Genomic DNA, 21280 nt, shown 5'->3' on the forward strand with positions numbered 1-21280 from the left:
CGCTTCCACCGACAACTCAAGGCTTCACTTGCAGCAACAGCACGCGACCGCACCAACTGGTCTACGGTGCTTCCAATGGTCCTCCTCGGTATACGCACGTCCCTCAAGGAAGACCTTGGCCACTCCTCTGCAGAACTTCTTTATGGCACTCCACTCCGTCTGCCCTGTGAGTTTCTTGCATCTGCCCCTATAACGCAGCCCTGCAGCGTTCAAGATTATGCTACTAATCTTACAGATACAATGCAGAAACTCCAGCCAGTGCCACCGCGTACCTCACCTACAAGAACGTTTGTGAGCCAGGACCTCGAAGACTGCTCACATGTTTTCGTTCGCGTAGAGGGAGTAAAGAAGCCTCTTCAACAACCATACGATGGCCCATATAGAGTCGTCAAGAGGACAAGGAAGAACTTGACCATCGATCGCCGTGGAACCACTGACGTCATCTCCATAGACCGCGCCAAGCCTGCATACCTCCTCTCGGACAACGAACAAGATCCTGTTGCTCTTCCGACACCTCCGGACACACGGGCTACAAACCACAAACACACTACAAAGAAAAAACAGATATCGTTCCTCCTGCCTCGTCACTAGGGGGAGAGTTCTGTAGTGTTCTGTAGCCAACACGTGAAATTACCCCTTCAGGACTCGTGATCGCCGAGTACGGGATAAACAATAGTCACCCCTTAGAACATGCGTCCGACTAAACATACATTCGACTAATTTCAATTAATAGAATAACAATGTTCATTATACCAACGTAATTTATTTTGTAAATAAAACAAAACATATCTCTCTACATCCTGTAAGAAGCATATTTATGTATTGTAAATATATTTTGAATAATTGTATACTGAAGACAAAGAATCCAGAATTTCGCCACAAATATTGTAAATACCATCATCGTCATTTCCAATAATCAAATCAGTCATGGAATTGACTCTATATATCCTAGCTTCCTCCAACAAGGACGATTGTAGTAACCACTACTCGGTCTCGTAGACCCTTGCTTCTTAGCGATGTTACTTTTCAGAAATGAGATGATGGCATCCTAAGTAAATATTTGTATTAGTTAACTATATAATTAATAATGAAGTTAGTTCTATTCACGCAGATGCTATGTAATGTTCATATTTCGTAATCATGGTTTTTATGAGACAAAAATTTCGAACTCGGAAAGGCAACTATTTTATTCTATGCTAAGAAGAAATTTCTGAATACCACACTCCAATGTAATATTTGTATTTACTTAATCGATTAGTTCACTTTAAATGTTTTGAACACTGTGAACAATCAACTGGATGTATTTAATGTATTATCCATGTAACAATACAGTTTAATTTTACATTATAGTTACTGTAGGGGTAATATTAAAAGTGCAACTTCACACATTGGACAAGTTGGATTGTAATTCGGCATTACAAATGAGCAAATTCAACCACCTCGTGCGTCAATTACCTCGTTTAGCCTACTGTCTAGTTTAAGCCACATTTCAAAGCAAGTTGGACATTACTTGTCCGAGCCGACGAGTCTGGGAACGTGACCGAGCTGTACCAGTTATATTATAAGTTCTGGCAGCGGCGGCGCCAGGAATTTTTCGTTGGGGAGGCTAAGGGAGGGCTGAGCAAATTTTTTTGGGGGCTAATAGTAATATGATAATACACATATATTATCCTCATTTTAGAAGGGGAGGGGGTTAATGGGAAGGATAGCACTGATGGCTGACAAATCTTTAGCCTTGGCAATTAAAAATTCCACTTAATAAAATTATTTCAATGAGTGTTTTAATTTTTCAATTTGCTCATTTCAGTTGGGGGGGCTAATGGGGGGGCTGGCCACTTTTTTGGGGGGGGCTAAAGCCCCCCCAAGCCCCCCTCTGGCGCCGCCACTGAGTTCTGGCGATAGTAAAATTCTGCCAAACCTCATTATTTCCAGAGTGTGGCTTCTACATTATTCATATAAATGACAACGATGATTTATTTCATAATAGGTGATCTGACATTTTGAGTTTGTATAAACACACAAGATTTTATTCCAAAGTATAGCAAAGAAACTCACCCAAACAGTGGAGTCAGCGAGGTGTTGTCAGTGTGAAATGATAGGAAAAAATCAAAATCACCAGACTCTAAGCTGGTTACCTATGCTAACGTGGCGGTTCGAATAGGATTCGAAGAACCACTTACAATTGAAGGACAAATTGCTGCCTCCTACAGTGCAAACATTTTTACAGATATACCACTACATATTACACATAACAAAATGCAAAACATGTATACAAAATATCACTACACAAAAATATGAAACAAAGCTGGCTTTGTTTCATATTTTTGTGTAGTGATATTTTGTATTTTGTACGAAATACCATTATGCAAAATTATGAACCATGAATATTACAACAGCTACACTTATAACTTGCAATTGATCAGTTAGATAATTAAATAAATAAATAAAGGAACATATATATACACATGAATTAATGAATGTATACACAAATAAATAGATAAATGGATAAATGGTAATGATAAATAAAGAAATGAACAAATAAATAAACAATAAATGGTAATAGTAAGTAAACGAATAGATAAATGACAACGAATAAATGAATAGATAAGAATGACAAGAAATGAATATATTGCAAGATATTTAATCTATACAGGAACATATCAAATAAATTATTATTTGCAGTGAATACTTCCGAAGACACGTAGTGGGTTACTTTTGTATATATACAGTACTAAATCACTAATTCTGTCATGGACAGCCACGCACCACTACCAAGGTTCGAGTTCAGTTCACCTGTTGCCTTGTTTTTCGCTGACTGGAGAACCGCAGCCCCACAGAAGTTGGCAACGGTCCTCGGGCCCTCCCACAGGGAGAATTTTTGGACTTAGTCTGTATTGTTTTAATGTGGGACTGTTTCTATGTCACTGGCTGAAAACAGAAGGAGAATAGTCGCCGGTTCTCCTTGTGTTTAAAGGTGGAGGAAATAGGGACAAAGTTGATCAAACGATATCTTGGGCCCAATAAAGACACTGAGTGTCTGCCTCTTGAGGCTGCACCCCCAAATAAAAGTGTAACGGTTGATAGGGTTTAAGAATACAGAAGACATTGTCTCACGTTTATTTTCCATACTTAAGTACTTCATCCAATAATTCAAGGATCTTTATTGGTGAAAACACACCAGAATAAAAGGAAAAGTAACAATAAAGATAAAATAGCACTTTCAAGCGAGACCAACAGAAAAAAAATGTGTGCTACACAATTTCAGCGGATTCCTTTGCTGCAAAAAATTGTTGTAAAGCTATGCATACTTGCTCTTATCTTCAGTTCACATACCATATTTAGCATAAGGCACTTTACCTCATTTTTCGACCATTGCAGTATAGGACACAAGTTCTCTGACTAAAATCTACCCTACAACTGCTATTAGCAACATAAACTAAATATGTGCATCATATATAGTAATGTTTACAGTTTATTCACATAATGGAAATACCAAACCCAGTCGTCAAAAAAGTTCCAGACGACATGACGTCACTGATCCAGTTTAACTCCTTCCTTGCCGAGTAGCATTTTTCGTCTTTTTATTCTGGCTGTCACCAGGCGATTTTATTCTTCTTGGCACCGCGAAAGCAATGCAGGATGGAAATTTTTCTTTTCTTTTGGCTAGAGGAAATAAAACCTATAAGGGACGTCACTATGTTGAAGGAGTAGAAGGAGTGAATTTGTGTTGAACCATACAAGTAGCACTCACCCTTACTTTCAAGTGCTAAATTTATTATTATTAACATTTCGTAAGCACAGCAAGAAATCTCTTGTTGGGTTTCCGAAACGAGAAAATAGAAAAATACTGAATACTGTCGCTCGTGTCAAAACATGACTTCAATTTATTAAGCTATATAAATATGTGTGTTTATATATATATATATATATATATATATATATATACACACACACACGTATATGTATATGTATGTATACATGTATATATATGTATACATGTATACATATATATGTATACATGTATACACATATTTATGCAAAACAAATCACTAAGCACACGTGACAACAATACTTGCAGAAACCAATTGGATAATAAAAGAAATGAATACCGAACGTTTTCGTCTATTCAAGACATCATCAGGGTACAAAGGATGATGTCTTGAATAGACGAAAACGTTCGGTATTCATTTCTTTTATTTTCCAAGTGGTTTCTGCAAGTATATATTTATATATATATATATATATGTATATATATATATATATATATATATAGAGAGAGAGAGAGAGGTGGGGGAGAAGTAGAAGGAGAGACTGGTCTAACCAATGGTGGATCTCTTCTTGTGAACAGCATAAGGAAACATTGCTCGAATGAATAGTAATAAATAAAAAATAGACCCCTTTTTTTTCCAAAGGTGATGACAATCTGCAATCATTGGTCTCTATAGGATTTATTTGTCCTTGAATGACTTGAATCTTCGCCAGTCGGAGTTTTTGGCATGAAGGTTAGTGTTAGTCTACTGAATCTTTTCATACGCACACTGTTCTGTGGACATTACTCACTTTTGGTGAGAAGACTCTAGGGCCGAGGAAGTGTTTTTTTTTTCTTCTGACTGTCTTTGTATGGTAATTTATTGCGCTCTTTAGAATAGGAAAATTGAAACGACAAGGTTTGTGTGCAACTTCCCATCTGCTGAGTCTGCGCCCACACTGACCAACTCATCACCTGTCGGATATAGATTGCAATGCTGATATTTCTTAGATGCACACACTTTAAGCTCTGCTATAGTAATATGCGTAATATAAGGAATAGACTTCAAGAAGCTTGGATTATGAAGAAATGAGAATTTTATGCCCAATTATATAGGTACCTATTGATAATGGAGGGAGGTTTATACAATGAAACAAACAGTTCAATTGCCGTCACCACAGTGGCAGTTTACCATTGTCCATAAAAATATATCCTTGTCATTATATATTGTGAGACTGTTACCCTCTTCCGTCACATCTTGACAAGGCTTAGTGTTATATGTATAGGAGCTATAGTCTCACACTAGCAATATCTACGAGACAGGTAATCTAGTTACCGAGGTCGTCTGCATGTAGTTGACGACGACACGCTATCGGCAAGCTTTTCCGTCTGGAGTTGAATCGTCTCTGGAATTGCGACGTCATTTTTTTTTCTTATATGAATTCATTGCAATGCTGGTCTATTCTGCCACACATATTTTAGTGTGAGAGTAGAGTATGCATGTAGTAGGGATGTGTTGGCCTGATTTCGTGTGTGTACGCTAACATAGGCCACATAAGTATGAAACCTTACACTCAGCCCTTATTTTGATATTGGACCCATGATGTCGCCTCGGGTCTTTCGCACGAACACGCTACTGCTGAGCCATTGTGGCTTCCCTAGGGGATGTTGTGATGGATGGCCCAAGAACATTTAGTTACTCGACACTTTTGTATACGGTTTGGTAGCCGAACCACCTCTCAACACGGAACCTTTGCAGGGCGTCCACGAAAGTTGCCTCGTCGCTAGATTCGGTCACGGATATCTGCAAAAAGACGGAACACTGTTAACTTACTTCGAATTGTGCAGAGTGTGTTGGTGTGTAAAATAACGTCATCAGAACTAGGTAAATTAGGTTCTTCTAAGGGACCCCACCCATGGTACGACACTGGTCTTAAAGCGGACTGAGAGATCTGGTCGGATTCGACCACATTGGATCGTGCATGCACCGATTTTGGTTTGTCCAACCATACACGATATAATCTGGTCTCAAAACCAGAACGTACCGTGGGTGGGGTCACTAAGACAGCGATTTTCAACCTTTCCTCTGCCATCTGCCCAACATAATAAATAAATAAATGAATGAATAAATAAATAGATGGATACATAAAATAAAACAAATAAAGGTTCTGCACAAAATAAAAGTTGACCAAGAAAGGACATGTGCCTTGGTCATCCAGGTGTAGCGGATTATAGAACCAATGCTAATTTTCAGGTATGATATTGTCCTCCTGCCTTGTGTTTTGTTTTGCTTCTATGTGTTAAAAGTACCCCCCTGGTTGAGAAGTACTGAAGTAGAGGATTGCACTGTACCTCTATGGCCATGACCCCCCAGAGTCTGTGGTGGGGCGGGAGGACAAAAGGCTTGTTCAACAGAATCCTATCCAAGGTTACCAATATTTGATTAGATATGGGGCCCGCCATATAAAAGTTCGTTATTTCGTTCCCCTTGGGTCGTTGTAAAGATCCGCAACGCCAGACTTTCTGAGGTTTGTTTACAAGCTAATATTTGGGGGATTTGGCTTATCTTAACAAGCTCATTCTGAGGATGGCCAATCTTTACATGCTTGTTTGAATAATTAGTTAGGATAGGTTTGGTTAGGGTAGGGTAGGGCTGGCTATGTTATGTTGAGTTCTGCTGGGGCGATTTAGTTTCATAAGCTCAATTCTGGGTTTGCTACTCTTTGCAAGCAAATATGTGGGGTAGCTTATCTTTACTTGGGTAGTCTGGGGTTGCTAATCTTTACAACGTCCGTTTCTCGATACCCAGTTACCAGCCATTTATTGAAAAACATATATATGGAATTGTGGTCTGACACGCAATGACTCAAGTCGTACATTTGGTCCTTTGGTGGGACAAAAGAGAAAAGGGTTTACAAACACAGGGCTACCAACATCGGAAATTTGGCTACATAGGTCTACGTACGAATGCCTTCACTTCCTTGAAATCTATCCTCATAGATAGAGTCATTTTAGTATGTGGTATGCAGAGGTCCTACCCAAGAGTTGACTAATTGACGCTGGCGAGCAGTCTTGAGTATCATGACTACAAGAGCTATCTCGAGTGGAGATAAAAATCTTTCTAACGTCACATTTAAAGAAGTTCTCTTTGTTTACATCGAAACGATGCGCGCAGATCCATGTAGTCAAGAAATCTCATTTGCATTGATTGCTTATGTCGCGACGGCATTTACACACATCATACACCAGCGTTGAACATTTATTTTCTCAAAATATACGGTACTATTACTACAAATATGCCTCCATCATGTTGCTGCACGAATAGAAAAACTGAGGAAAAGTAGGAATTGCCATTTTATTTTTTGATGCCGAAAGGATCAACGCCGCTCGAGAATGTAGACCAGATATCAAATGCTTTCATCTGAGGGGAACATTTTATTCCAGGTTTGTTTGCTATTAATATGAACTTACTCTGAGTCAGTCATTGCACACAGCTGCTGGTGCGTCTGTGATAAATCAGTTAACGAAATAATAGTGTTTATGTGGCCTACATCAAAACTTTAACTGTTGTCCCTGTAGTCATCTATAAATAACATACTATTATTTCTACGAATAATTAAGAAAATTTTGTTACAAGAAGCTTTATCAAGTAGTTGATTGCATTGTTCTCTTTCATCGTTACACAGGTTTAGCTAGTTTCTTAATTCTATGAACTAGATAAGTTTTATTCATTGACACAAAACAATTTGACAATCCTGAGGATCCAAATAAGATACCTTCAATATTTGAGCATACCTCGGCAAAAGAAATAACCAAAATGAAAAAGAAAATAGAAAAGAAGGCCAAATATGAAACGTTCAATAGAAAAAGAGAGAAGTTGCAGCCCATGTGGAATGTGAAGGAGGGAAGTTTGGTCAAGCAAAGCAGATATTATGATAAAGCTTCCACTGTCGTTTAATAAAGGGAGATATTTATTGAGTGATCAACAAATTTGACAGCAAGGGCTCAGACATGGTCAGATTATAAGCATAATATCTGCTTTGCTTGGCCAAATGATTATTTTTTTTTAGAACAGTTGACAGCTCTGGCAACAATTTGCTGAAAACTTTGGAAATCACATTTTTTGCATCCATACTTGAAAGCAATGTCCTTGTTATAAACTCCAAGTTTGAGTTTCATGAATACAATAAGCATATGGTCTTCCACAGATAAAGATGAACCACTCTCTTTAATCTTATCTCTTACTAAGCTAACTACCCACAAGAAAACTTCAAGTGTAGGTAGTCCAGTAAAAAAAAAATGCTGTTTGAATCTGTCATTTTATCATATCCAAACCTTCCTCTCCTCAACTGGTCCTTCTCTGTCCGTAGTCTATATACCTCTTTATTATTTGCTCTCAGCTCCAGTTCCATCTATGTTACCCTTTCATTCAAAGCACTAATAACCTTTCACGATTCATTCTCACTACCACCAGGTTCGTTTTCAGTTTTCAATTCCTCATTTAATTCCGAATCATGAACAACAACAGAATCACCCCTCTCCTTCACTTAGCCTGCAACTTCTCTTTTTCTTTTGAGCGTTTCATATTTGGCCTTCTTTTCTATTTTCTTTTCAATTTTGGTTATTTCTTTTGCCGAGGTATGCTCAAATATTGTAGGTATCCAGTTTGAATCCTCTGGATTGTCAGATCTGTTTCCTGTCAATGAATAAAAATGATTTAGTTCATAGAATTAAGAAACTAGCTAAGCCCTTAAGTGTAACAATGAAAAAGGTTAAAAAATGAAAGACAACAATGCAATTAACTACTTAATAAAGCTTCTTGTAACAAAATTTTCTTAATTATTCGTAGAAATAATAGAATGTTATTTATAGATGACTACAGGCACAACAGTTAAAGTTTTGCTATAGGCCACATAAACACTATTATTTCGTTAACTGATTTATCACAGACGCACCACAGCTGTGTGCAATGACTGATTCAGAGTAAGTTTATATTAATATCAAACAAACTTGGAATAAAACGTTCCCCTCAGATGAAAGCATTTGATATCTGGTCTACATTCTCGAGCGGCGTTGATCCTTTCGGCATAAAAAAATAAAATGGCAATTCCTTCTTTTCCTCAGTTTTTCTATTCGTGCAGCAACATGATGGAGGTATATTTGTAGTATTAGTACCGTATATTTTGAGAAAATAAATGTTCAACGCTGGTATATGATGTGTGTAAATGCCGTCGCGACATAAGCAATCAATGCAAATGAGATTTCTTGACTACATGGATCTGCGCGCATCGTTTCGATTTAAACAAAGGGAATCCGTCTATAAGGAACAGGTCGTTGACAAAAGATAAGACAAAAACCAGATCACAGATACAGTCGTAGGACCCATTGCAACGAGTAACGCATAGGGAAATTCATATTGATTATCCTTATAATGGCAGAGTGGATCATATGAGGTCCCAGGGCATTTATCAAATAAGATGGCATAAACTGGGTATCTCAACAGAAATTAGGTGGCAAAGAGGTGATGCACAATCACAGCCTCGTTACAGCTTGATATAGTTGTAATAAGCGAAACGTCGTACTAATTAAGGCCCCGTCCTTGCATGGTGATTATTTAGATAGAATTGTCGGTAACTGCCAATTTCATACACAACCGATGTTACCACGGGCATTCCAACTGGACACCTGAAGGCCTAACCACATTACCTTGTGTGTTCACTGGCAACGTGCTGTCGAATGTTAATAATCACTATCCAAGTAGATCCAAGTCTCGTCACACTTACGCAACTCAAGTGTTCGTTTAAATAGAAACGACTTGGGCTACAATTTTTTTTTTTTTTAATCTCCAAATGTCAAATCATCTTTCCGTCATACATTGAGAAGCCGAATGGCGAACTAAGTGAAGTTAAACCTATACGAGTTTTAGCCACATTGTTGAATTGTCTTTTGGGGAGTCCAGAACACTGTAAACGAAATCATCTTCCAGCTTTTCAAAATCACAACATTTAATGAGATGAGGACCTACGCGTATAACGTGAGAACCCCCTCAAAGAATCACAAACTAGACTTTGAGAGAAGTGATTGCAGGGGAAACCGAGGCAGCTCTAAGACGATCTTTTTATCTGTAATTTTCTGTTTACTCCTTCATTCAGTTCAAATATCTGGATTTCCCCCCTTCATGGGGACAAGAAAAAACAAAAAATAAAACAAATTTTATTTGCTTACAAATAACATATCAAACAAATAATAAGATTAAAGAGTTCCTTTCTTTAGTTAGTAGCTAAAACACAAAATTCACTAGCTAAGTAACACAAATAAGATAATAGTAGATTAAAGTTGCTTTTCTTTAGTCATCTAGTAGGATTGCTGAACTTCCTTTTGTTCTTCAGTGCCTCATTGTTGGGGACAATAGCGGAGAATGTACAGCAACATCTGCATGTGTCATTTACTGCAGAGTAAGTGACTACTCGTAATATGACAACTCCAAACCCGCCCCTGCCTTCCACCTCCTCACACAGAGCTGCTCTCTGAACACGTACAGTCGCGAACAAAATTTCCGAGCCACCCAGAATTTTTCATGATACAGAACTAAAATTCTTTGTCTGACATTCTTTTCTTATATAAAAAAAAATGACCTAACTGTAAGCTAAAAACTACATAGGTAAATTCATCACATACTAAAAAAAAATCATATTGACGTTGAGAGAACTGTAGCATGGGTGATTTTTTTTTTCTCGTGGCTGTCTGATAAGGCACGCGTATCTGCAAGTCATGCTTTCTCTTTCTCTTTCTCAGTGGATTTCTCTCGTCTTGATCCAAGGCAAGCATTGAATAAATTATTATCTTTATTTCTGTACCCGAAGAAAAGTCAATCACTACATTCTGATTTTCTTGTTAAATTTAATCTATATTAGCCAGAAATACCATCGTGGTTATCAACAGATTAGATATTTATCAAATGTATACAAAAATTTCCAAGACTCTTACAAATAGACCACGTGAAATTTTATATGAAAACTAGTAAAAAAAAAAAAAAAAAAGACTTTCAAAGTGGATAATACGATGCAAACCATCTGCAATCAATCAACTAATCGAGAAAACCACAGAATATAACAAACCTTTGAATATAGGTTTCAGTAGATTACGTAAAATCCTTTGACTTTGTAGGACAAAAGTAGTACCTAAGCTTTATACATAAAACAAGTGTAAACCGATACATTGTAAGGATTCTACAGAATATTTACAAGTGGCACATCCCACTACCCCTCCTCCGTTTTCCCCTTCCACCTTACTCTTCCTTCTTCTCCTCCCACCCTAAACCTCCTCCTCCTCCTCCCACTCTACGCCATCTCTTCCCTCCCACCATTCTCCCACTCTTCCCTCCCACCCCACTCCCCCTCTCCCACCCACCCTATTCCTCCTCCTCCTCCACCCTACTTCACCTACTCTTCCTTCCTCTCAATCTCCCCCTCCTCCCCCTTCCACCCTACCCCTCCCCCTCCTTCCCCTCCCACCCTACTCCTCCTCTTCCCCCACCTCCCACCCGACCCCTCCTAACATTTACCACCCCATTCCTCCCTTATTTCACCTCCGCCACCCCCGTCACGGCGAGAACTAAAACTCTAATAGTGGAATGTCAACGTCCTTGTTGGCAAAATCCATGTACGTACTGCAGGATACCCTGGCCACAAGGGACGTGGATGTCGCCCTCTTGATGGAGACCAATTGGCCGGTCAATAGACGGTTCCGGGTCAGTGGATACCAAATATACTATACAACCCGGAGCTAGGGAGGGGTTGTGGTGTGTGTGTGTGACTCGGACTCGCTATATTAAATCGGGCGACGATTCCAAGTGAATCCGTACCCACCGTGCCAGAATCACACCTGCCGGCGGCACCTTTTTCCTGTACAACATATATCGTCTTCAAGACGGTGACCTACCTGGGTTGATGCTCTCCTTAGCCGGATATGAATCCACACTTATTGCCGGGGACTTTAATGCACATCAACCCACCTTCCGCTCCCTCCGGCAACCCAGTCCTACAGGGCCACACCCTAGCAACGCTTCTTGGGGATACGCGTGAGATCGCCATGCTACTCACATCTTGGGAGGCCGCCTAGACCTCACTATTCTCTCCACATGCATGACTCATCGTGATCACTGGATGGTGGGCCCGCAGTTCACTAGCGACCATTTTGCCCTAACCACGACTTTAGCTGTGGGCCTCCTCCCCTTCTACCTTCCTCACATCGGCGCTGGAATACAGGACAGGCCAACTAGATTCTTTTTCAGGAGGAAGTAGACCGCTGGTACCAATCTTACGTCGCTGCATATGTTGGACCAGCATGGAAGGTCTGCAACATTTCACTGGATCCCTAGTCACATCGGAACTCCGGGGAACACTATTGCTGATGCTGCTGCCAAATCAGCAACGAAGTTCAGCAAAATCATATTGCCACTGGCACCCACGATCACAAAGATCAAGGGCGTCACCATCAAGACGGCTAGATTAATGGCTAGGTCTAACCACAGCAGCCACCTTCATACTTCGGAATCAGCGTTGTGACACTACCTCGTCACCAAGTACGAGGCAGTCCACCTGCCTTAGGGGTAGAAGGGCGGAATCTACCGTCCACAGGATCCGTCTAGGATATCGCTGTACGTGGCAAGTGCTACGCGCAGGAAGAGAAGATCACGAACGCTGCAAACTCTGTGGGGCAATTGAAAATTTTATGCGTGCTCAAGCTAGAACCAGTACGGTGGCCTTTAAAGCATTAGATTCATTGATACATTCAAAGTGGATAGATAAAAATTCTATTACATTAGATAGACTCCGACTTGTTTTGGAGTACCTATTCTACATTTTGTTCCTTGTTCCATATGAACAAAGGATTGCTTCTTCTCTTAGTTATCAGACATATGAATCTTTACTAATACTTGCAACAAAGCTTTCTGAAAAATTAAAGAATTGCCTCATCATGCCTTGCTAGCTCCTATACCACCTAGTCATTCACAGCAGACTCCGAAGGTTTCTATTCCTCCTCACCACCTCCTCAGTCTTCAACACCTACACAGCACTCCTTCATCGTCATCTGTATCTATCGTGCTTACATGCATGTATTGTAACAAAATAGGTAATTCTAGTGTTTTCTGCTTCCTTCGTATATGGACGCTTCACTAATTCCTCTTCTAGCATCAAACATTACTTTTCAAGAATGTCATTTCAGCCTCAATCTAGCTACTGCCTTGTCCATGGACGGTGTAGCCATTCCTTTGATCAGTGTTCCAATATTTTGAGGCTTAGAGCAGAAAATAGTTCACTCCCCAGGCATACTCAGTCCCATAATCACAAGCGCCCGTATCAAAATCCCGAAAACTGACTAACAATGACTAGTCCAAGATCGTCCCTTTAGTGGCTTCTGTCTCTTTCCAACTCCTTACCTTTCAGTGTTATATGGACAAGTTACCTATCTCTGTAGTGGTAGATACTGGGCAGAATGTAGTATTATAAGTGGAAGAGCATATTCTGCTCTCAAGGATTTGTACAACGTACCATTGTTACCTTCTTGTAGTGCTTTGCAAGCAGTACAAGGTGTAACCCTTACTAACCATCACCAACCATGCACGTGATCCACACACATGTGAGATGGTACTCGTCTTTAGCAAGACCCCCCAATCTTGCACACCTCACAAATTCCTCAATCAAAAAACAATTTGACTCAATAATGGTACGTAACACAAACATGACGCTCCCTTAGTATCACCAACACGAGATTTCTAATGTCACCAAACAGATCCATTGGCCCGTTATTCATAACTAACCCAATTACATTATTTCAACTTCAATATATACGCCATATCTAGCCACGCCCACCAATCATATAATCATGTATATAAATGTGTAATTGTATGGAACCAAGTAACGGATTCCCGCTAATGGACTTGCATTTCCGCTTATAGACGTGCCTAACAACAGGTGGCATTATTTCTTCGACAGTCTTAAGCGAAAGAACACGCCGCTCTCTTTAATATCATACTTTCATATCAATGCATCAGTGATTTCTTATCCCACCATTATATATATATATATATATATATATATATATATATATATATATATATATATATATATAATATATATATACACAGTAGAAGCCCAATTTAACTAACTAATTCAGCCAAGGTCCAGTCCGCTAAATTGAATTTTCCGTTAAATTGAGCGAGTGAGCGTTGGTGTAACAGTGTTGCCAGAGCGGATTATAAAAATTATACGTACCTAAAAAATTCCTAGGGTACACACACACACATACAGTATATATATTATTGTAAGTGAATTAGAGGCAGCACAAACGTGAATTGCAAACGAACAGCAACGTGCAGTAATTTGTTGCAACATGTGTGTGTGTGTGTGTGTGTGTGTGTGTGTGTGTGTGTGTGTGTGTGTGTGTGTGTGTGTGTGTGTGTGTGTGTGTGTGTGTGTGTGTCGTGTAACAATGATATGAGCTGTCTGTGAATTTCGCGGAATATTAGTCATAGCTTCGTGTTTGGTTCGATGTACATAATTCTAGCGATTAATAGGACTGGGCAGTTGGTTTTTGGATAGTGAGCGTTATTGTTGTGTTGTTGCAGAAAACGTAGTTGTTGTTGTAGAAGTGTTTTTCGTGGTGATTACTCTCGCGTACTGATTTTGAATTTTCCCATCAACTTACTGTTTCATTATTTTGTTTTCCTATTATACCGTCTATTTCTACTTGAATATATTTCTGCTACAATTATACTTTATACATATACTGAATTATTTATTATTGTATACATATTATATTACGATATATATATATATATATATATATATATATATATATATATATATATATTTATATACCTCCAAAGTACTAAATTATAAATTTTTCCTTGACTCCACCACCACAATCTGGTAACATCTGGTAACATTGGACTCTGAGACACGCATGTGGCCAGTTGACGAAAAATGCTCAACTTAGCTTACCGTTCCCGCTAAATTGAGCTATTTCCGTAGACGCGCTTCTGGCCAGCTAGCGGAAAATGGTCAACTTAGCGGAACATTTCCGCTAAGTTGAGCATTTTCGTTATTGCTATTAGCAGTTCGCTAATTTGAGCTTCCGCTAAATTGAGATTCGTTAAATCGGGCTTCTACTGTATACATATATATATATACATCTATCACACACACATATATATATGTATATATATATATATATATATATATATATATATATATATATGTACATATGTATGTGCGTTCACGTGTGTTTCTTTACATCGACCTTACCTCAGTCATGAGTACGTAGTAGAAGGTCTCGTTGGAGGTGTAGGGCGCCAAGCGGATCAGGAACTTGATCGAGGAGCAATGGAGCCCTGAAAGGACCAGGTCTTGCAGGAAAGCGCGCGCGCCCGTCCACGCCTTGTCGCCGTCGACGTCGCCGGCAGGAGGTGGGAAGGGGAGAAAGAAACCCAAGTTTGAACTCTCTCAATAATTTCTCTTTGGCTTTTGAAAGTCATCACTATTTGTTTGTCGGTCAGAACATAATCTACTTTACATTGATCTCACACTTTATCAGGGAGGTTAAGGACAGAATATACAGAGGTACACTACACTGTAGGATCAGGGTTCTCTGTGTTAGGTTAGGTTAGAGTAGGTTAGGTTTGGTTACATTAGGTTCAGTTAGGATTTAGTTAGGCTTGTTGACAAATACTAATGATATGCAAGAAGAATAAATTTTACAAATACGAGCAGTTTCATCACTTCACATTCTTCCGATCAAATTCACATGAAAGTAGGAACCTAAAATCTTTAAATTTGTTGAATGACCCTGTGATTGGTCACGGTGACCACCATAAATTCAAACACACACACACACACACACACACACACACACACACACACACACACACACACACACACACACACACACACACACACACACACACACACACACACACACACACACACACACACACACACACACACACACACACACACGTACACACACACACACACACACACACACACGCACACACACACACACACACACACACACACACACACACACACACACACACACACACACACACACACACACACACACACACACACACACACACACACACACACACACACACACACACACACACACACACACACACACACACAGAAACATCCAAAATACTGGCCATTTACAGAATCATGAAAGGCATGGAAGTCCTTGACAGAGAAAACTTATTAAAGTGGAATAAAAAAAAAAAAAAAACCAAGAGGACATGAAAAGAAACTCAAAAAGGATAGTTATAGAAGAGATCTGAAAAAAAAAAAAAAAAATCCACACAGAGTGGTGGATGTCTGGACCAAATTGGACGAAACAATAGTGTGTGCAAAAAACATACAAGAATTTAAGAACTAGATGCTGAGAGATACAAAGACGGGTCACTACGAGCATAGCTCCCCTTCCCGTATAATACAACTAGGTAAATACAAGTAGCTAAATACACACACACACACACACACACACACACACACACACACACACACACACACACACACACACACACACACACACACACACACACTTCAACGAACGGACGGCTTAGAAGACGTTCTGAAGAAAAAGTGAAACTTCGTGGATCCCAAAGCAAAGGAAGTACCTATTGTATTTACAGGGTGGGGGGGGAATTGCTCGTGGTGTAGGGAAAGTAAGGAAAAAGGAGAAGGGGAGGGATTACTGAGGGAAATGGAAGGAAATGAGGAAGGTGGGGACTTGGCCCAGGCAGGCAGACGAAATCTAAACAAACGAGGTCCGGACCAATTTAGCGATGACGAAATGTCTAACAAAAATGTAAAGATTAGAAGTATAGATAAGAGCAATACAGTAGAAGATGATGAGAATATTTTCCAGGGATTTAAAGAGGGTGGGGGGGACACAACCCCCCCCCCCCCCGATTAACAAGACTAGAAGAGAAACTCGATAAGATGATCGAGCACTGGGAATTTAGGTTCGGTCACGTTAACAACATTGTGCAGAGAGTTGAAAAATTGGAAGAACTAGAGAAGGCGAACAAAAACTTAACTAAGGAAATTGAAGAATTAAAAAAACAGTTAAAAGAAGTAAAAGAAGAGAATAAAGTCTTAAAGGAGAATAATAAGGAGAACAAGGAGGGTTGGAAAAAAATCCAAGAAAATAGCAAAGTTGCATTCACTGACATAATCAGACAGCAAATGAATGAACAAACTGAAGAATCAGGTATTAAAGTGATGGGACAGAAGGAGAATATAGTAAGAGACTTAGCAGTCAGAAAGAAATGTATAATTATATTAGGAATGGAAGAGAAACATAACCCAGATAGAACCACAAGAATCAAAGTGGAAAATGAAAAAGTAAGAAATTTACTAGAATTAGTTCAGGAAGATGAACCAGAAATAATGAAACAAATCGAAGAGAAATTCAGGCTCGGGAAATATAGTACAGACAAGACCAGACCAATTAAGATTAAATTCAGGTCACAAACTACGGCTGAGAATATCTTATCCAAAACAGGGAAACTACCAACAAGTGAACATTATAAAAAGGTATGGATAAAAAGGGAAATGAATAAAGGGGAAAGAGAGGAGGAAATAAGGAATAGACATGAAGCTAAGAAAAAAAAAAAAACGAGACCAGAACGGAGACAGAAAAACAAGAATTCTACTGGAGAGTAGTGAATATGAAATTGAAGAAATGGAACATAAAAGAGAGAAACACAAAAGAAACAGAGAATACAATGGAAATGACAGAAAGTTAAGAGTATCCTACACAAATATAGATGGATTAACAACAGGACTGAATGAACTGAACAAATATCTGAAAGAAAAAGATCCGGACATAATGGGAATTGTTGAGACAAAATTAAAAGGCCCACTACCACCCAACAGCATAGGACACAATGCATATAATTATTGGATTAGAAACAGAAAGATAAAACAAGGGGGTGGAGTTATGTTCCTGACTAAGAAGGATATAAACGTGAAGAGAGTCACATATGGGAACAATAAAGTAGAGATGATAATGATAGAAGTAGAAGATAGAGATAAGAAGAGCAGAAAGTTTGTAATAAACTACGTGCCCCCAAAAACAGCCTCATGGGAAGAGAATGAACATAAAAGCATGTTAGAAGACACAAGAGTAACACTAAACGAGATAATGGAAGATGGAGGAAGAATAGTTATGATGGGCGACTATAATTGCAAAGAAATATGCTGGGAAGAGATGACCGTAAAGGGTGGAGAAGACTCATGGGGAAGTGTTCTACTTGAGATGATTATTGACCACACAATGACACAATGGATCCAAGAGAACACTAGGTATAGAAATGAAGAAGAACCATCGAGACTAGACCTAATAATCACATCAGAACCTGAAATAGTGGAAAAGATAGAATACCAGGCACCAATAAGCAAAAGTGACCACATATTGATAGAACTAGAACTAAATGAGAAAAAATACACGAAAAGAAATGAACAATATAGAAAAGGAAGATTGATGTATGAAAAAACAAATTTTGATAAAATAAGAGAATTCTTCCAAAATGAAAACTGGGAAAGAATACACAAAGAAGATACAACAGTAGAAGAGAAATGGAATATTTTGACAAAAATCTATAAAAAAGGAGTAGAAAAGTATGTACCCAGATAAAAACAAGAAAAAGAATATGTAAAATGCTGGTACAACAAAAGTTGTAGGGAGATAAAAGACAGAAGAGACAAAGCTTGGACCAAATGTAAGAAAAACAGAAGACCAGAAAAATGGAAAATATATACTTGTTATAGAAATGAATATGTACAAGCGTGCAGAGAGGAAAAGAGAAAATATGAAAAAGATGTCATAGAAAAATGTAAAGATCAACCAAAACTATTCTACAGATTTGTAAACAACAAACTGAAAAACAAACAAGACTTGGAGAAATTAAGACAAGGAGGAGTTGAATACACTGAGGAAATTGAAATGGCGGAAATTATGAACAAACATTTTAAATCGGTGTTTACAAGGGAGAACATACAACCTGAAGAGATCGAATGGAAAGAGAAAGTCCCCCCTATGAAAGAAATAGAAGTAACAAAGAATGAAATATTGAACCACTTGAGTAATCTTGATGTCAGAAAATCACATGGACCAGATGAAATAGCAAACTGGATTTTGAAAGAATGCAGGAATGAACTAGCAGACATAATACATAGCATAATAAACAGTTCCTTGAAAGAAGGTAAAGTTCCAGAAGATTGGAAAAAAGCAAATATAGTACCTATATATAAAGGAGGAAATAAAGAAGACCCTAACAACTATAGGCCAGTCTCTCTAACAAGTACAATAGCAAAAATTTGTGAAAGAATTGTCAAAAATAGATGGGTAAAATATTTAGAAAAAAACAATGTGCTCAATCTAAGGCAATTTGGATTCAGACAAGGACGATCATGCGTCACCAATTTAATATGTTTCTATTCAAGGCTAATAGATATAATACAAGAAAGAGATGGATGGGCTGATTGTGCATTTCTAGACCTAAAAAAAGCTTTTGACAAAGTACCACATAAGAAGTTGCTTAAGAAATTAGAAACTGAAGGAGGAATACAGGGCAAACTGCTAAATTGGATGGAAGACTTTTTGCAAGAAAGAAAAATGAGAGTAGTGATAAGAGATCAACACTCAAAATGAGATGAAGTAATAAGCGGTGTTCCACAAGGAACAGTTCTGGCCCCAATAATGTTTGCTATATATATTAATGATATGGATGAAGGAATTGAAAGCTATATGAGCTTTTTTGCAGATGATGCAAAACTATTGAAAAAAGTGAACACGGAAGAAGATTGTGAATCACTACAAAGAGATCTAAATATAGTACAGGAATGGAGTAGGAAGTGGGAGATGGAGTTCAATACAAAAAAGTGTAGTATAATGGAATTTGGAAAAAGCAAAAACAGAATAACAGGATCATATATATTGGGAGAAGAAGGAATAAAAAAAGTAGAAAATTAAAAGGACCTGGGAGTCATTGTTATGAATAATATGTCACCTGAAAAACATATAAATAAGATTTTTGGAGAAACTTATAATTTAATAAGAACAATCAAAGTTGCATTTACATACCTGGATGAAGAAATGGTGAAGAAAATTCTAATCACTCTGATAAGACCAAGATTGGAATATGCAGCAACGATATGGTCACCAAGTGCAAAAAAATGCATAAAAAAACTTGAAAGAATACAAAGAGCAATCACAAAATTGGCACCAACACTCTCAAAACTATCATATGAAGAGAGACTAGCAAAACTTGAACTACAGACACTAGAGCAAAGAAGAGAGAGAGGAGATTTGATAGCTATTTACAGAATCATGAAAGGCATAGAAATTACTGATAGAGAGAATCTGATAAAATGGGATGACAGAAATACAAGAGGACATGGAAAGAAAATAAAAAAAGACAGCTATAGAAGAGATGTGAAAAAGAACAGCTTTCCTCACAGAGTAATAGACAGTTGGAACAAGTTAGATGAGAAAGTGGTGTGTGCAAAAACAATACATGAATTTAAAAATAGTTTAGATAAAATGAGATACGAAAACGGGACACCACGAGCATAGCTCCCCTTCCCGTAAAATACAACTAGGTAAAACTAGGTAAATACACACACACACACACACACACACACACACACACACACACACACACACACACACACACACACACACACACACACACACACACACACACACACACACACACACACACACACACACACACAAACACACGCACACACGCACACCCACACATGAACACAGATAAATACAGATCAGTAAATGCATCACGCACACACTTTCCTAATTCTGCCAATTGCCCCCTCTTCCCCCAAGTCGCTCCCGCATCCGTCATATCTTGTTGTCCTTGGCAACATACGAATTTCAGTACATTGGATACCCTTGTGCATCAAGTCGTTAAGTTCAGGGGCTGTCTCTTGGTAAAAAAGAAAGGAAAAAAAAAAAAAAAAATTATAAAACACGTATGTATAGGTATATATATATATATATATAATATATATATATATATATATATATATACACAATCGTGTACATATCTATCTATACATATACATGTATATATATATATATATATATTGAATTAAGTACACAATGATAAATGTAACTGAAGGTGTAGGAAGTAGACGAGGAATAATGGGAGAATCTTTATGCTTTAACGTTGCGACCAACAGGGTCTCGATCGCAAAACTAACAATGAGGTACAACATGGACATTTCATACACAGGCAGGTCATCTCTTGGGACGCCTAGGAGAGGTTGTTGCCATACTCATAATATTTGTGTATATATTTTCTTTAACTTCTTCATTTTTTTAGGAATGTCCCCTTTTTGGGCTACAGGTTGTAGGACTCCTAATCCCATCCCCCGTCCCGTTTTTTTGTCGCCTTTTACGACTCAAGTGGAAAGACTTGGTAGTAGCATTCTCTTCCCCCAC

General features: G+C 38.4%; 1 protein-coding gene across 1 annotated transcript in view; it reads right to left on the bottom strand.

The window, feature by feature from the left end:
• Positions 1–4221: 4221 nt before the first annotated feature.
• LOC143028291 (uncharacterized) overlaps positions 4222–21280 on the bottom strand; it is a 122496-nt gene continuing 105437 nt past the window's right edge. Inside the window, exons 5-6 of the mRNA XM_076190162.1 lie at positions 15058–15189; positions 4222–5552 (exon numbers count right to left, since the gene is read on the bottom strand). Of these exons, the coding sequence (XP_076046277.1) occupies positions 5445–5552; positions 15058–15189 (240 nt within the window). The 3' untranslated portion in view covers positions 4222–5444. The remainder of the gene's footprint in view (positions 5553–15057; positions 15190–21280) is intronic.

The sequence above is a fragment of the Oratosquilla oratoria genome, chromosome 9 (genome assembly GCF_046742065.1).
Source record: "Oratosquilla oratoria isolate Oo_2021 chromosome 9, ASM4674206v1, whole genome shotgun sequence".
Lineage (NCBI taxonomy): Eukaryota > Metazoa > Arthropoda > Malacostraca > Stomatopoda > Squillidae > Oratosquilla > Oratosquilla oratoria.